Below are 17,932 nucleotides of genomic sequence, written 5' to 3' on the forward strand. Positions count from 1 at the left end.
CCACTAAGTGGATATTAAATTTGTGTATAATATGATTCAAGTTATGATGCAATCACTTAGGAGTTGTGAGAAGGGAAATTGGTAAGAGATATATTATATCGATTCAAGTACGCATAAGCTCATCAACTTCGTATTGCATGTGTTTTGTATATAAAAAAAGGGTCCGTACAGTAATTTTAATATTAACAAAATATATTACTAATATAAATATAAAATTTTATGATCTTTAATTTTGTTATTTTATCCAATAGATCCTCTATTATACATGCATAAATTAACTACTTTGAACAAAATATAATAACTAAAAATTGCCATAAAAATTCCACCTCTGCCCAATCACCCATGATGTAATATAGATTGGGAAATCTATTTAAATTAAGGTTAATTATAAAAAAATTATTTTTTCCAAACTAAAGTTATTAAGGCTTTGTTTAGTATAGTTTTTCAAGTTGAACTTATTTAAGTCGAGCTTATGTTAGTAAAACTTTTACAAGTAGAATTTGTACCCAAAAAAAAAAAGAAATATTTATTTGATTGTGAATAAGAACTTTAATTGAAAATTACAAAATTAGTTTAGTAGGTAAGGTTTTTAAAGTTATATTATGAAAAAATAAAATAATATTATCAAATAAGTAAAAGATATTATAAATATTTTAACGTTGTGAAAAAAAAAAATTTTCAAGCTCCACTTCTAAAAACTCAAAATTTGAGTTTTTTCTAATAGGGTTTAGGGTTCTATTAAAAAATAAATAAATATTTTAATAAAAAATTATAAAATTAAATAGAAACTTATTACTAATAAGATAAATCATATCAAGATTATTAAGTTTATTTCAAGTTATTCATAACGATTTGACCATAAAAAATAAGAGCCGTAAATGACTTGGCATCATTGAGAAGATGGAAGTGAAAGGGTGGCTTGGTAGTTTATACAGTTAAAAAAACATAGAGGCTTTTGACGGTACATCATGTACCGTTACTGTTACATTGCCACTAGCACAACTACACGAGTCTACAACAAACACATTTACACCAGACGCCACTTTTGACTGTTGTTGTCTTTTATCTCTGTTGCTGTCACCGTTAAGTAACGGCGTCCGTTTCATCACACACCCCACCCACGGCATCGTTTACTGGTGCAGGTGATTCCCACACAGCCCCGTCTCTTTAAAACTTAAACAGGCTCCGTTAGTCTCCCTATCTCTCTCTCTCTCTCAAATTGGGGATCCATTGTCGGCTCTCTGATTTCTTCTCAATTCTAAAGCCTCTCTTTTTAGGTGAATTTTTTCAATCTCTCTTTATTTTTTGCGTTATCATTCATTGGCCCTTTTGTGTTTTCATTAGAACTAGATTGCCTGGAATCTGTACTTTATTTGCTATATTCTATCAGTCTTATGAGATTCTATGGATCATAGAATATTGGTTTTTTTTTTCCCCATCTTGTCTATGGTATGTTTGGTTGATGAGAAAGCGTAGAGAAAAGATAAGAAATAATAAATCTTTAATCTTTAATTAGTAGATGTTGTAACCCTAAAAAAGATCGATACTTTTTGTAAATTGAGTTTAATCCAAATTATTTGGGTTATTTAAATTTCATTACTTTTGCGTTTTCTCTGCAACAAAGCAGTAGGTTGGGTTCTTTGATTTTGATGGATTTGATTTTCGTTTTTGTTTCAGGTTGGTGTTGACCTTACAATGTTAAATCCTAATTGTTTGGTGTTCTCTGAATTGCTTGATGAATCTTTCTGAGTTTTTGTGGTGGGGATTTGTGAGTGTTCTGATCATGGAGATAAATATGAGCTCTCTTTGTGGTTTTGTGGATTGATAGATAAGTTTATATGATATATGGCAATATGGCAGATGAAGAAGTGTGTGATTTGCTTTTGTTGACTGTTGTCTGACGAAATTACTTACACCCCAGAAGCAAGAGAAGAGAAAAATAAGAAAAATATAATGGGGGAAGCTTTACTAACAGCCTTGTCAATCGATAATTATCACCCGTCCACTCTTTTGTCAATGGATTCGGGTTTTCTGTCACATGATGAATTGGAGAAAGAGATGAATCGGTCAGCCATGCTTTCTCGGCCACCAGACATCAATCTACCTTTGTCATCTGAGTCCAGCCTACCTCTTCTAGCATGGAATGATCCTTGTGACATCTTAGATGTTGGTCTTGGGCCTCAGGTTCATGAGGCTGAGACAGTTGTTAATATTCCAAAAGTTGCAAAAAAATTTGCTAAGCGTCTTGATAGTGTATGGGGTGCTTGGTTCTTCTTCAGTTTCTACTTCAAACCTGTTTTGAATGAGAAATCGAAGAGTAAGATTGTTTGGGATGCTGAAGGTGTGTCTGGATATGAGAAATCAGACTTGCAGCTAGATTCTTTCTTGGTCCAGCATGATATGGAGAACATGTATATGTGGGTTTTCAAGGAAAAGCCTGAAAATGCACTGGGCAAGATGCAGCTGAGGAGCTTCATGAATGGCCACTCTAGGCAAGGGGAGCGCCCTTTTCCATTCAGCGTGGATAAGGGTTTTGTCCGATCTCACAGGATGCAAAGAAAACATTACAGGGGTCTGTCTAACCCCCAGTGTGTTCATGGGATTGAAGTTGTTCCGTCACCCAACCTCATGAATCTTGATGAGGAAGAGAGGAAGAGGTGGGTGGAGCTTACGGGCAGGGATTTAAACTTCTCCATCCCTACTGAAGCTAGTGAGTTTTGTTCATGGAGGAATAGTCCAAACACGGAATTCGAGCTTGAACGCCCTCATCCTCTACTGAAGAATGGCGTAAATCCCCACCCGAAAAGATTGCTTAATGGCACCAGCTTGAATCTGTCTACACAACCATTAGAACATAGCAATGGGAACAAAATGGACATTTCACCTGTGTGTCACAAACGGAAGAAGGATAATTTCCTACGGGCGATTGATGGTGATTCTTGTTTGCCTCATAATTCACATTCTGAAAGGGTATTGGACATGAAACTCCAGATAGTTGAGCCACCATGGATTTATGAGTTTAGCGGAGTAATGAAGAACGTCTTTGGGCCTGTCACGGCAGCAAAAACAATTTATGAAGACGATGAAGGGTTCTTGATCATCATCAGTTTGCCTTTTGCTGATCTTCAAAGGGTGAAAGTTACTTGGAGGAATACTCCTACACATGGGATTGTGAAGGTATCTTGTGTGAGCACAGCCCGCATGCCATTGATTAAGAGACAAGATAGGACATTTAAGCTAACTGATCCAACACCAGAGCACTGCCCTCCAGGGGAATTTATAAGGGAGATTCCCCTTCCAAACCGCATTCCAGAAGATGCTAAATTAGAGGCATACCGCGATGAAACAGGAGCTATGCTTGAAATTATTGTTCCCAAACATCGTGTAGGACCAGAAGAACATGAGGTCCGTGTATGTCTGCGCCCCTCTCCTTGGAGTGAGCGGCCATTTGTTGACTTGGAAGAGGCAATTGTGTGTTAGATGTAAGGATGGTTGTTGCTTCATTGTTTACTAACCTTATTGTTCCATCAAGGAAATCTGTGAAATGAAATTGAATTTTTTTTCTTTTTGGGTCCATAAAAATTGGATTTTCTTAATTCCGGTTGTGTGTTATACTAGTTATTGTCGGTTTTAATGGCCATATTTCTTCATAGACTTCATCTTGCATTTATCATAATCGTTGAGTTGTGGGATCTAGCTTCCAATTCATCACCGTTGGATTATCTAAATTTGTTTTGAACTCTGTAAAAATTTACAACAACTGCTAATTGTCAAAACAATCCTTGATGGGCTCAACTGATGGATCCTGCAAACTTTTTCAGTCACGGCCTAAGAACCTTGTTCATTCAACTTGCATGGGTTGGAATTGCCGTTCGTTGATCTATTATTTAAACTCAACAAACTTCTACGAGTATATCATATATGTAGTGGAAACAGAAACAAAACAGTATTTATAAATTCCTACTAAAATCAACCTGAGCTCCGAAAGTGGTGCCTCTCTAAGATGGCTGAAATTTGAAATATTCAGGCCAGTTCTGCAAGAAAAATTTGCTTTTAACACCTCCAAAAAGTTTCCGTAATCAAAAGTCGAAACAATACTCTTGTTTAAGTAACTCACATGGTTTTCATTAAAAAAAAAAAAAAGTAAAAATACTAGCATGACTAAAAATATAACAAAGTTCATTCAGGATGAGCAAAAAGACTAAAAGAATAAATTCATATGATTAGTTCAGGAAGTGCAATAATTCTACCAACATCAATATCTCGGAAATCATTCCAGAAATCGATTATAATCCTCACACACACCTCTTGTCGTGTGACATAATCTTAATCAAAGAAGCAACTTTTTTGTGAACACTTACACTATGTTACTGCAAATAAAACTAAAATATTCTAAAGAGTTGTGACATTGACATTGAAAATATTAAGATGACATAAATGACGGGCAGCATCACTTAATAGAAACTAATTTGGCCTTTGGGAGTCTCGAAAGAACTCTACTATTCTGATGAAACAAATTCATTAAAACTGATAAAAAACTCTGAAAGTTATAGCCCTACCAGTAAATTTAAGCTTGAAAAAAATTATTAAAAAAAAACAACTTAATCAACTTCTTCAATTTTAGGGCCAGCACTGCTGCCACCAGATGGAGGAGCACTTTCGTCCATGCCGGGACCGGGAGCAGGACCTGCACCAGGAGCGACACCGCCTTGATACATCTTAGCTATGATAGGATTGCAAATGCTCTCAAGCTCCTTCATCTTATCCTCGAACTCATCTGCTTCGGCAAGCTGGTTGCTGTCCAACCACTGCATAGCCTCCTCAATAGTATCCTCAATTCTCTTCTTGTCAGCCGCTGAAAGTTTAGAACCAATTTGATCATCCTTGATGGTGTTCCTCATGTTGTAGGCGTAGTTCTCCAAAGCGTTCTTCGCCTCAACCTTCTTCTTGTGTTCCTCATCTTCAGACTTGTACTTCTCTGCCTCCTGAACCATCTTCTCAATCTCTTCCTTGGACAGCCTTCCTTTGTCATTGGTGATTGTAATCTTATTCTTCTGGCCAGTTGTTTTGTCTTCGGCCGAGACATTCAAAATTCCATTGGCATCAATGTCAAAGCAGACAGTAATTTGAGGAACGCCCCTTGGTGCTGGAGGAATGCCTGAAAGCTCGAATTTTCCCAGCAAGTTATTGTCCCTTGTTCTTGCTCTCTCACCCTCATAAACCTGGATCAAGACCCCGGGTTGGTTATCTGAGTATGTGGAGAAAACTTGTTCCTTCTTGGTGGGTATGGTTGTGTTTCTTGGGATCAAAACAGTCATGACGCCACCAGCTGTTTCCAATCCAAGAGACAGAGGGGTAACATCCAACAGCAAAAGATCCTGCACCTTCTCGTTACCCTCACCGCTCAGGATGGCAGCCTGAACAGCGGCACCATAAGCAACAGCCTCATCTGGATTAATGTTCTTGCAGAGCTCCTTGCCATTGAAGAAGTCTTGCAAAAGCTGTTGCACCTTGGGAATCCTAGTGGAACCACCAACAAGCACAACATCGTGGACAGTGCTCTTGTCCATCTTAGCATCCCTCAAACATTTCTCAACGGGCTCCATACACTTCCTGAAGAGATCCATGTTCAATTCCTCAAATCTGGCACGAGTTATGGTTGAGTAGAAGTCAATACCCTCATACAAAGAATCAATCTCAATTGTAGTCTGGGCAGTAGAGGAGAGAGTCCTCTTCGCTCGCTCACAAGCAGTCCTCAATCTCCTAAGAGCTCTAGGGTTGCCGCTAATATCCTTCTTGTTCTTCCTCTTAAACTCCTGAACAAAATGATTCACCATTCTGTTATCAAAATCCTCACCACCAAGATGAGTGTCTCCAGCAGTAGCCTTCACTTCAAAGATTCCCTCCTCAATAGTGAGCAACGACACATCAAAAGTCCCGCCACCCAGATCAAAGATCAACACATTCTTCTCACCCACACTAGTAGCCTTCTTGTCAAGGCCATAAGCAATGGCAGCAGCAGTGGGCTCGTTGATGATACGCATCACATTAAGCCCAGCAATGACACCGGCATCCTTGGTGGCCTGACGCTGAGAGTCATTGAAGTAAGCTGGAACCGTGACCACTGCATTCTTCACATTTGAACCAAGGTACGCCTCAGCAATCTCACGCATCTTGGTCAGCACCATCGAAGAAATCTCCTCCGCAGAAAACTGCTTCTCCTCTCCCTTGTAGACGACAACAATGGTGGGCTTGTCGCCAGCACCGGGAATCACCTTAAATGGCCAGTGCTTGATGTCGCCTTGAACTGACGAATCACTGAATCTTCTCCCAATCAAACGCTTAGCATCTATAAACCCACATAAATAATTCAGTAACCATGACGCGCGTAAATAATTTCAGAAAAGATAAGGGTATTGAGTGATATTTATCCTGAATCTAGGTAAATTAATTTCTGGCCCCTGACATTTGTAGGTTTTTCATTATTATTTACTTTTTTAAGTTTGTTGTTTCTTACGATATCTAACACGATGAAAAACAAGTTTTTATATAAACCTCAATGAAAATTAGTATAAACTAATTGACACACACACACACACACACAGAGAAAGAGAAGAGCATTACCGAAGACGGTGTTGAGAGGGTTCATGGCGACCTGATTTTTGGCAGCGTCGCCAATCAAACGCTCCGTATCAGTGAACGCGACATAAGACGGCGTCGTGCGGTTGCCTTGGTCGTTGGCAATGATCTCAACGCGATCGTGTTGCCACACGCCAACGCACGAGTACGTGGTCCCAAGATCAATGCCTATCGCCGGTCCCTCTCCTTTTCCGGCCATTGTATTTAGCTCTTGCTTCTTGTGAAAGTGAAAAAAACAAACGGCTGGGATTCGATCAAAGAGAGGCTCCTCGGTTTGTGAGTTTTCGTTGAGAGCTGGTTACGGTATTCCGCGTATTGAGTGAATGAGTTATGGGGAAATAGCAGGGTTTTATATACTGTTTGGTTCTGGTTTCCAGAAACTTCTATGAGTTAAATCTCCGCCGTTGGATCGGATCGTGTGATCAGTCTTCGGATGCAAGACGACTCCCAGTTTCTCGGAATTAGTTAGGTCGTGATGCCCACACGTCTGTCATTTCTTATTTGGGTTTGTTAGTTTGACATGCGTCGCGTTAGGGAATAATATTAAAAATTAATTATTTTCGCACTAAAATATTATAGAACGCACGTGTCCTTCACATTTTTTGAAAATTAAAGCTAATTTCTTTATATTAAATTACAGTTCTTCTACCTTAAAATTCTACATATCTAATTTAAAATTTGCTAAGATTTTAGATTGAAAAAAATAAATTAGCTCACACGTCAAGTGTTTATCGAACATTAGTTAAAAAATCTACGCTCGCATATAATAAGGAAAGATTTTTGTTAAAATTCATATTTTAAAATAATATATTAAATTAAGCTTGATGAAGCTCAAAGTTACACCGTTAGACATTTTGATCTGTTGAATTAATTATCACCTATTGTACTTTTGTAGAAGAGACTTTACCATTAAGTTCCATGTTACTGAATCAGTGTACAAAATTACCCTTTGTAATAGAAATTGAGATTTGAGAAATAGATCATCAAATAGAAGGTTAGATAAAAAAAAAAAGATAAAAAAGATAAATATTATTTATCCTGTGTGTTTCGTTTATTAAACTTCGCCGATTATTCTCTTGCCAACTAGATCTTCAATAAATAATTTCTAAGAGTAGAGCTATTCGCACCCCGTCATTGTCCTTATAAAACCTCATGTTTTGTACTTTGAAGTTAATGGCTAAATCAAATTACAGTTAAGGACATATATAAGTCTAATTAAATCCGATCACATTCTTTTAAAAAACTAAAACATCGTACAACCAAACATTTAAACCTCTATTTCTCATTTGAATTTTAATTAGTTTAACTTTTGGTAAATTCTAAATAATTTAAAACAACAAAGTATAGCAGCATGTGTGCTTACAATTATTATTATTTTGTTAGTATCATGTTTTTATAGATTTTAACTTAAAAATTCTTTTGTCATTGTTATTTAATTTCCCCAAAGTTGGAGACAGGAATAAAGATTTACCAGCTTTGCACAAGTATTTTGAAAATCTTTGTAAAAAAAAAAAAACTTTATTGAATACTCAACCAACGAATTGGACTGTTAGTGAGTGGAAGAAAAACGTGATAAAGAAAGAGGCTGAATCAGAAAATTGAGGATATAAATCCACCAAAAAAAAAAAAATCATCAAATCTATAATATATTTGTTAATATTACCTAGTAATCTATATATTGAGCGTTTCAAATAAAAGAAAACTTTAGAAAATATTATGATAAGTAGGGTGTACAAAGATAATTGCTGAGTTTAATGTAGCTCTATCCATCTATCCATTTATCTACTTATGAATAAAGATAGATTTATTAATGCAAAAGTGATGCTTGGTGAGAATTTTAGAGGGTTGCCAATAGCTTCACTCTAATTCCAATCTCTTAAAAGGAAACAAGTCATTAAGACATTACTTACATACTCCATGCAGCTAGGCTAAGCTTAGCCCTTCTCGCTGAAAGTACAAGATGTAGATAAACCCGCAGATTTATAACCTAACAGCTTTAGTTAAGATATTCCAGTTCTTGACAAATATTTGCATAAAGCAAAATATATAAGTAACTAAAAAGTTGATAATCACATGCAGAGCGAAGGTTCCTCTCATCCTCCTCCTCAAGGCTTCAGTGAGTGATGCCAATTTCCAATAGGGTTTGGCCCGGAAGGCACCTTATGAACCGTAACTTTAGCCAACCTCCTTGATTTAATCTTTTCGCATAAACAACAATTAAAATTTGTGTTAGTAGAGAATCGCGCGCATAGAAGATATCAGGCGGTAGCATATTAAATTAAATTACCTTGTTTACCCAAGTAGCTAATATGTACCGGCTGGCTGAGCTCATTCTTGATTTTCCAGTTTCAAGCTTAAAATCAACTGCATGAACAACGATCACAACTAGAAGTAATGCTAATAATAATTATTATTTTTTAACAAACTCATCAGTTGCAAAGGCTGGAAGTACAAGTACTCGCCTGATTCTGCAGCTTGAATTATGATGGCCGCGGCGAAACTGCAATAAGAAACCATAAGGAATGCCAAGAAGAGACTAACGTATGCTTTATTCTTCATCGTGACATAAACCTTTTGCATTCATGATTAAGCAGGAAAAACATTAGCCTATAATATAGTTGTGAGAATTATTCAATTAATCATTGCCTAGTCTGATGAGTTTGTAATTACATGCTAAAGCTGTCTGGGAATCCTATGCTTTACAGATTGGAGTTAAAAACGACTAGCAACTTTGAGTTATTGTCTTGATATGTTTGACTTTCTCTTTTTTTTTTTTTTTTTTTTTTTTTTTGTGGGGGGGGGCGCTATCATATCATTTGACCAAATGGCCATCATCAATTACATTGTCCACCTATATGTATACACACTTCCCAACCTAAGCTAAAGTTGCTCAAATTAAAGGACAACGCTGTCAGATCGAGATCGTGCCATTTGTCAACCATGCATTGGACATTTGGATTTTCTAAAATCAATCAATGATAAAATGCTGACCAAAAAGGCGAAAAAAAAAAATGCTACAAATTGTAGTTCTTATGTAAATTTTTGTTCACGTTATTGCCATTGGCAATATGCACTGCTGGTTTACTCTGGTGGTAACTGGTAACTACTTTGCAGCGACGGATAATAGCAAGATTTTGGATGTATTTTTTGATTCACTAATTAGTCAAAGGAGGAAAAAAAAAAGGTGTGCTTAAAAGAGGGACACCACTTTTGAGGGAGAAGACTCTTGCTGTATAGCAATAATGGTGCATGCCTCCTTGACCTTCAAACATGACAGTTTGGAATCATATACATATTTTCCAACTGTAGCAGCAGATTTTGTGTCTGCTGGTTGTTGGTTGTTTTATCGAGCAAAATTGATTGCATTCCCATTTGAGGCCGTGGTTTTAAAAAGTTACCCTCTCTGCTTTGCATTCCTGTTATGCTTGTGGTTGAGCAGTTACCCAATTAGCACTACTTCATCTTGCATCAGCCTTTATTTAGCCTGGTGGCTACTCTTCCAATATTTGGTTTTGGATTGTAGTTTTGAGTGCCTGAAATCAAAAAGGGCATTTGGTCTAGTGGTATGATTCTCGCTTAGGGTGCGAGAGGTCCCGAGTTCAATTCTCGGAATGCCCCCCCTTGGCTTATATATTACGCTTCTACCATTGGCCTAAGTAAGTGCTTTGCTCTTCTTGGCCATTGACATTGGACCACCATTTTGCAGTTCACAGAATGTGGCTTTCATGATGGCAAGTTTTGCTTGGAGGGCTTTTGATGTTGAATATTAGCCGAACAACTCAAGTGGGATTGGCTCAACTCAATTGGTTGACTGACTACTTTTCTCGCATTGGTCAAACATGATGACATAAAGGATTTGCTCACTTTGAAGCATTTTCTTTTTTTGGCCTTTCAAACCAAATTTTCATCTTGATTTAACCCCCCCCCTGCCTAAATCTCAACGTAGTTGGCGGCAAGTTGGCAACTTACACCTAAGTCAATTCAACCATTGGAAATAAAAGAAAATGACATCTTAAATGGTCTCTACAGAAGCAAATTTAGTAGCTTAAAACAAGCAAATAATTAATTGGGCGTTATTCAACTTCATTTCTATATACATTACCACTAGTACTTTTTTTTTTTCTGAAATATTATGATGAGAATATGCTATTACTAAAATTAGGGGTCCATCAGGAGTCTAAAATATTATAATTATGGTACAATTTGAAAGTTTACTTATCATAATTTAGAAATAAGCACCAAATAATTGCAAAATCTATCTCGTATGTATAAATATTTACAGAATTAGAATGCTGAGTCGTCGTTGATTTTGCAAGAAATGAGGGAGAAAAGATAGTTGGTTACTTTATGTCTGATTCTCAGTTATGTTTTCAAAAAAATAAAATAAAAAAAAGAGGGCATAAAAGGAAATGCCAGTCTACTATGGGAAGTAATTGCAATGATCTTGTTGGCTCCCATGTGAAAATGAGCAAAACCAAGCGTGACTTTATATCATAAAAGATTGAAAGGAATAAATAAAAGTTGATGATTTCGTAGCCTTTGGCCTTCGTTATAGACTCACTCTATCGAAAGAAAGTTATCACATTCCATGCCAAAATCTCCGTTGAGAATTAAAACTTCCTATCAATTTTTTTTTTAATTTTAAAAAAAAAAACTATTCAAAGGCAAATAATAAAAAAACTATTTCAAAGCTCATCATGCTTAGGCATGGGCACATTGCTTTGCTCATTGTGTGGTACATAACTAAAGAATCAAATAAAAAGGTAAATAAGTATCTCAATTTAACAAAAAATATAAGTTATGCCATTGCCTTCAAATAATAAATGTCCGAGGAACATTAAAATTTTCCTAATATTTATTGAATCTTTAAAAAATATATATATTTTCTTCAATAAAACATTATAAAATATTTCCATATCTCTAGAAGCATATATGTTGATATTACAACCGAGAGTCTATCAAAAGATCTCTTGGTCTACTTAGAATAACAGCTAAAATTTTACATTAAATAAAGATAACATCTATCTAAAGCTTGTTAATATTCTCAAGGTTTGATTTTTGTTACAATCCACAAATATTATAATTTAAAATCTATTGAGAATCTAATGCAGTACACCTAAAGTCCACCAAGACTAATTCGAAAATATACTTACGCTAATATTTTACAAGATATCTATTTCATAAAAAGAAAAATGTTTAAGTTTGGTAGGACTATAACTTGGTCCTCAACTTTTGTTGAGGAACAACTCCACAATTAGGCCAAGACTTAGTAGTGAATTATTATGACTTTACAAGGTTAGAATTTTGAGTCTTTATGACTCATCTTCACCAATGGAGGAACACAACAAATGGCCTTCAAGAAAATATGGAAAAAAGTCTTTTTAACTATTTACAGAAGAAGATATAAATACACTAAATAGAAATAGGATTAGTATGCCCTTGGACTAAATAATAATAACAACAACAACAACAATAATAAAGGTTTTTTTATCTTAAAAATATTCAATTATCTTTAATTTTTTATTTTATTATTAGTATGTAAATGTTGATTATTTTTATATTGTTAGCAAAGAAAATATTTAGTGCACAGATGAAGGCAGAATTTTCATATTTTAGGTTAGAATCGTTCGTATTTGTACAAATGCATATACTGTAGAATCTCTTATAAATTTATTAAAGTTTAAAGCGTAGTTTTAAATTATAATATTAGTAAAATTGTATTGAATTAAAAAAAAAAAAAAAAGAGAGTAGAATCTACATATCAAACAATCTTTTACAAACCTTTAAAAAATGAAAAACAATCTTTTATAAAACGATCCGACGTGTCAAACACAAAACTATTTTTTTCATTAAGTTATTTTTTTAAAAAAAATACTAATTATAAGTTGGCAATTAATAAAACTCGAAAATCAATTTCCTCTTTAAATTCTAAATTAACCGTCATCTATATAATGAACCAAAAACCAAAATTGCTCAGCCTCAGCTCGTCTCTTCTTTTATAAATTCCCTCGCGGCTTCTAGACTTCTCTGTTCTCTCTAATATTTTTCTATGGCGAAGTCTCAGGCTAGTCTCCTCCTTCAGAAGCAGCTCAAAGGTTTATAACCCATATGATAAAATTAAATCTTTTGTTGGTAGAAATTATAAAGTGTTGATTTTTATGCAAAAAATCGATGATTAGGTTATTGAATTTGGTGTTTTTTTTTTTTTTTTTGGTTTTGCGCAGATCTTTGTAAGAACCCAGTTGATGGATTCTCTGCTGGGTTGGTGGATGAGAGCAATGTCTTTGAATGGAGTGTGTCCATTATTGGACCCCCTGATACTTTATAGTGAGTGAATTTCTTATTATTGATTTGTTTTGTTGTTAAAATTGGATTTTATGTTTGGTTTTTGGTTTTTGATGATGTTATGTTTTGGATTTTCGGAGTTTTGCTAGGTTTTGTTTTGTTTTTAAAGAAACAAAGACTGATGTAATTTGTGGAACAATTTAATCTTGATTATTTAACCATTGTCTTCATCATTTGGTTAAGGCGTGTGTCTATGTGAAGGAGATGACATGATTTCCGAGTTTGATGATGCGGTTTTGATTTATTTTTTTGATAAATTTATCATGTTCTTTCCTTCTTGGTGTAGTGCTTTTTGTTTTGATTTATTGAATGCTATTGATATCAATATACTCGTAAATTTTGCTTGGTAGCTTGATATTCCAGGGTATAGGTTTTGATAGGCAATCGTTCCCAATTATTTTGTGATTCATGGCTGCATTTTCTTTGGCCTGAAACGTACATCGGTGCTGTCTTTTCTGAATCATGGTTTTGATCTTACTCTTTTCTGGAGGAAGATATTTTTGCACAGTTAGGGGTCCAGGCTGGTCCTTGTTTTTAATCCAGCTTGCTTGTTAAATTTTAACCAGGAGCAACTGGATCTTCTGGTTCCCTTAAAATGATTAAAGAACTAGGAAATTCCACAAGGGACACTATTATCAAGGCCCCAGTTTCTGTATATATTGGACTTCTAGATGAGAAAAATATTACCTAGCACATAGCATAGGAAGTACCATTATTCATTAAGTGATGTGTTATTGTTTTCTCTTTTGTTAAGGACATGATATTGGATGCCATCTTTTTCATCACACGCTAATGGATTTAAATCTGAATCTTTTATAGGCACTGAAATGTGAGCCTCTAATGTTAATTGACTATTATTTTGTTGCAGTGAGGGGGGATTCTTCAATGCCATAATGACTTTTCCTGATAATTACCCTGTGAGTCCTCCAACTGTGAGGTTTACATCAGAGATGTGGCATCCTAATGGTGAGTATCTATCTTCTACAATCAAAAGTTTGAATTATGTTTGATTTTGTTTTAAGTTGTGCAAACTCCTGATTGGCTGCCATCCAAATTACAGTTTACCCTGACGGAAAGGTTTGCATTTCAATTCTTCATCCCCCGGGTGATGATCCAAATGGCTATGAGCTTGCAACCGAACGGTGGACTCCCGTACATACGGTATAGTTATTGAATAGCAAGCTTTTTGACCCCTTTGCTTTGTTCGTCATTTATTTCTTATGCTTGTCATTGCAGATATGTAGCGTATATTGATGTTTGCTTGAATCTATTTGTAGACATTCAAATGGTTTGTGATTGTCTTTATTCTTAGTTTGAGTTCATGTGAACATTAAATTATCCCTGTAACTATCCAGGTGATTTTCAAGTACTGTTTGATCAGGGCATGAAATTGTCTCTCTTGACTTGTATGAACTATTATTATTTTCTTTGCTGTTTGATATATATGATATCTAACCATTTGAAGGCTGCAAGTGTGTGGAGGAGTTTGTCTCCTGGAGTTCTGAATTACGCATGGTTCTTGATGAATGCTGGATATGAATATGGTAACACCTTGCATTCATGCTTTTTATCAGTCCACTCTGTGGCTTGCCATCTGATGGCAGTTGTGATTGGCAGTGAATCTTGGTGGTGACCAACTGTAACAGAAACTTGAGATCACTGCAGATCTGACGGGCACAACTCTGGCCCAGATTGAGGTGTTGTTCCTAAACCCAATGACAACTCTAGTTTAGAAGAGATTTGAGTTGGTTGGGTTTGACTATAACTTTGTATAGTACAAATTAGATGGTTCCTTTAATGCTGGGGAAACAAAAGCAGTCAATTAAGTATGTAAGAACGCTATGACCAGGCCACTATATTAATTATGTTTAGCTTAAAATCCTTTGTATGCCAGCGGTGGCTTTTAGCACCTCTGTAATGAAAGTAACCCAACACCATGGGAGTCAATCACCCTCATTTACTAAAGATTTTGGTTAAACATTGAGACATTAAAAACACAAAGAGAAAGGATGAGAAGGAATCCTGGCAGAAAATTTGACTTATTGAGGAACTACTAAAAACCATTGATCTGAGGAAAAAGTGGCTGAAGAAATGCACCTGTTTCATTCTTGTTGTTGCTGCAAGAAGGATTCTGAGAAAGAAAGAGAGCTGCCATGGATATACATTTATAGAATTTTAAGGCTATTTCAGCTAATTTGCCATGTTTGTTAGCAACTATAGATTGGGACTTCTAAGAATAGAACCACCTCCAGGTTCAATACCGTTCTGCCTGATTTTGTTTACTGTTTATTATAATGAATATATGGCCTGTGGTTTCTTCCCTCTCCGTTAGAGATGCACAAGAACTTCGCGCCTTGATTATTACAAGCCTTATAATTCTTTCTGCTTTATAATTTTTGCCCTTCACTTGCTGTTGATCATCTACCTTTGTGATTAGATTTGGATCTATGCTGCATACTGATGAATCTTACTTGCAGGTTGAGAGCATAGTTTTAAGTATTATCTCAATGCTTTCCAGCCCAAATGACGAATCTCCTGCAAACATTGATGCTGCGGTAGGTCACCAATATCCTTTTTTTAGTTTAATATTGATTTTTCTTTATTCAGTCTGACCCCATTGATGGTTCCTGTTGCATTATGTGAATTCTGTAACTGCAGAAAGAATGGAGAGAAAGAAAGGATGAATTTAAGAAGAAAGTTAGTCGCTGTGTTAGAAAATCACTAGAAATGTTGAGTTGATTTTCCAATTGCGTGCTGCAATGCATCTCTGTCTAGGAGCATCACGCCTTTCTTCATTGGAAAAAGGGATTGGTGGTCATCGGACAATAAATTGCAGCTTGTAGAACTAAAATTAAGTTTTTTTTTTTTTTTCTTGTTTCTCAATCCTTTATAACCTCGACTTTTCTTTTTGCAATTCTTAAAACTTGTGCTAGTTTGATTGTTGATGATTTCTTTGCAATTCTTTCTTCTGTCTTGCCCCAACCTTAGCCTGCTGATTCAAGCATGGAGCTGTCTAATCTCCTCTTTCAAGATTGATTGGATAGCTCTAAATCTCTAATTTTGTTATATTTGCTATTTCATGGTATCGAGAATATAGGTTATGTTTACGATTTGGAACCTTCGATTCGACACTAAAGTTGAGACTTTGTCTTTTCAAAAAAAAAAAAAAAGTTGAGACTTTGTAAATAGTAGTGAATTGTTTTATATCTTATTGGTTAAATGCTTACATATCATTTTACAAATTTGTAAGAAGAAAAGCCTCCATTATTGAATCATTTGACATTTTGCGCCAAAAAATTCAAAATCAATAATTGGTGTGCCGAAAATATAAACTTTTTGTTAGAGGACCAGCGAAAGGGACACACCCATTAATACATTCAACGACAAAGATATCTAAGCAGAACGATCATTTGTGTGCTACCAAAAGTCAAGAATTAGGGCACATAAATTGGTTTATTTCTCCAGTTGACGAGAAGTTCTCCTATGGAGAGAAAAAAAAAAAAAGGGAGCTATGACTTGAAGATACAACTGAGAATTCACAACAAAACGAAAGTGAAAAAGGTGAGTAGCAGCAAATTGGTATTATTGAAGGCTTGAAAGTAAAGGGAACCCAGGAAAAGTGAGGAGCTTTGAAATGAAAAGATGGTTTACGGAAAGAAGGAAAAAGAGACTATGAATTGAACAAAAGCCGAAGCCTCACTACTTTTCACCTTTTTGTGATAATTAATTCACTCCCCATAAGAAATGCAAAATTGTATGGCTTCGAGATCTAAAAACATTTATTTATTTTTGGAAAATTATCATTTGTATACCTTTAGTTTACTAAATTATTAAAAATACTACAACATTTTAAGGGTGTATCAATCGTCCACCCTAAATTGACAAAATGTATCAGCTGACCACAAAACCGTTTGTTGCCGTTTAAGTATGATGACGTCAGAATGGTAATTTGGTCTTTTCATATGATACAAGTGATAATTTAAGGGTATACAAGTGATAAAAAGAGAATTTAAGAGTATACAAGTGATAATTTTTAAGGGCATAATCGTCAATTCACTGTAATTCCGTTAACTTTCAAACGGCAACTAACGGTTTGGTGGTCAACTGATATATTTTGTCAACTAAGGGTGGACGATTGATACACTCTCAAAGTGTTGTAGTATTTTTGATAACAGAGTAAATACAGGGTATACAAATGATAATTTTCCTTTATTTTTTTCTAATATTGTCCAAATGCAAAAGTTATTGATATCATATATATATATTAAGTTCTCATCTTTGTACCATGATGGTAATCTGACACTCTCCTCAGTTAGTCATTTATATCAGCAGAGCATATTTATTTAGTAATTCATTCAATGTTATATGCTTTGTAGTGTTTAATGTTATATGAATAACATTCAATGTTAAATTAACAAATTACAAATGGACAGAAACCATTTTTTGTTGAATAATGTTTAAGAATGATATTGTTTTCCGAGAAACTTATTGAAGAAAGAGGAGGCCATTGTACATATTTATAAGGTTACAATAAGATAATAGAAATTCTTAAAATCCCGATCAATCTATTAATAAGGTTGCAAATTATTTTTCCTCCCACCAAAAAGGTTAAAATCTCTTCGTGTGATTATTTAAAAATAAAAAATGAGAGAGAAAAAATGATGCATTCATTTATGAGTTTTAAATTGATATTTAAAGTAAAAAAAAAAACTTCAAAATCCGACTTAGACAGACAATTTTATTATAGCTGCAACATGAATATCTAGAATCGGAATTTATCGTATCTAAAACTCTTATTTGATAATTAATAAATATAATTCTCTCATGATACGAGCTTTTAATAATTTTATACCATATATCACATAATAATAATATATAAATAGAATTTAATTTCTTTGTATTTTAAATTTATTAACCATCAATCAATAAATAAATTTTTAGTAAAGAG

The 17,932-nt window shown here is 34.9% G+C and overlaps 3 protein-coding genes and 1 non-coding gene across 6 annotated transcripts; 3 read left to right on the forward strand and 1 right to left on the reverse strand.

Annotated features, from left to right (window-relative positions):
* Positions 1 to 1,172: 1,172 nt before the first annotated feature.
* LOC18045378 lies at positions 1,173 to 3,566 on the forward strand. The gene is made up of 2 exons (XM_006435953.2): positions 1,173 to 1,277; positions 1,678 to 3,566. Exon 2 carries the CDS (start codon positions 1,954 to 1,956, stop codon positions 3,478 to 3,480), a length of 1,527 nt encoding a protein of 508 aa, XP_006436016.1. The 5' UTR covers positions 1,173 to 1,277; positions 1,678 to 1,953; the 3' UTR covers positions 3,481 to 3,566.
* Positions 3,567 to 4,414: 848 nt separating this feature from the next.
* Positions 4,415 to 7,066, reverse strand: LOC18045379 (heat shock cognate 70 kDa protein). Its single transcript, XM_006435954.2, has 2 exons — positions 6,625 to 7,066; positions 4,415 to 6,349 (listed from the first exon to the last, which is right to left on the reverse strand). The coding sequence occupies exons 1-2, from the start codon at positions 6,836 to 6,838 to the stop codon at positions 4,602 to 4,604; spliced, it is 1,962 nt and encodes a 653-aa protein (XP_006436017.1). The 5' UTR covers positions 6,839 to 7,066; the 3' UTR covers positions 4,415 to 4,601.
* Positions 7,067 to 10,185: 3,119 nt separating this feature from the next.
* On the forward strand, positions 10,186 to 10,257 carry TRNAP-AGG. Its single transcript has one exon. It is a non-coding gene; the product is annotated as a tRNA-Pro (tRNA).
* Positions 10,258 to 12,597: 2,340 nt separating this feature from the next.
* LOC18045380 (ubiquitin-conjugating enzyme E2 7) lies at positions 12,598 to 15,966 on the forward strand. Of its 3 annotated transcripts, XR_002906017.1 has the most exons (7): positions 12,599 to 12,734; positions 12,864 to 12,966; positions 13,853 to 13,950; positions 14,045 to 14,145; positions 14,450 to 14,528; positions 14,602 to 14,681; positions 15,462 to 15,539. XR_002906017.1 is itself a non-coding variant. In XM_006435957.2 (6 exons), exons 1-6 carry the CDS (start codon positions 12,689 to 12,691, stop codon positions 15,721 to 15,723), a joined length of 507 nt encoding a protein of 168 aa, XP_006436020.1. In that variant the 5' UTR covers positions 12,603 to 12,688; the 3' UTR covers positions 15,724 to 15,966. The 3 variants fall into 3 exon arrangements, 1 of the variants encoding a protein (XP_006436020.1); XR_002906016.1 differs by having other exon boundaries at positions 12,598 to 12,734; positions 14,450 to 14,681; XM_006435957.2 differs by lacking the exons at positions 14,450 to 14,528; positions 14,602 to 14,681 and adding an exon at positions 15,643 to 15,966 and having other exon boundaries at positions 12,603 to 12,734.
* The last annotated feature ends 1,966 nt before the right edge of the window (positions 15,967 to 17,932 follow it).

This window comes from Citrus clementina, unplaced genomic scaffold, assembly GCF_000493195.1.
Source record: "Citrus clementina cultivar Clemenules unplaced genomic scaffold, Citrus_clementina_v1.0 scaffold_4, whole genome shotgun sequence".
NCBI classification, from domain to species: domain Eukaryota; kingdom Viridiplantae; phylum Streptophyta; class Magnoliopsida; order Sapindales; family Rutaceae; genus Citrus; species Citrus x clementina.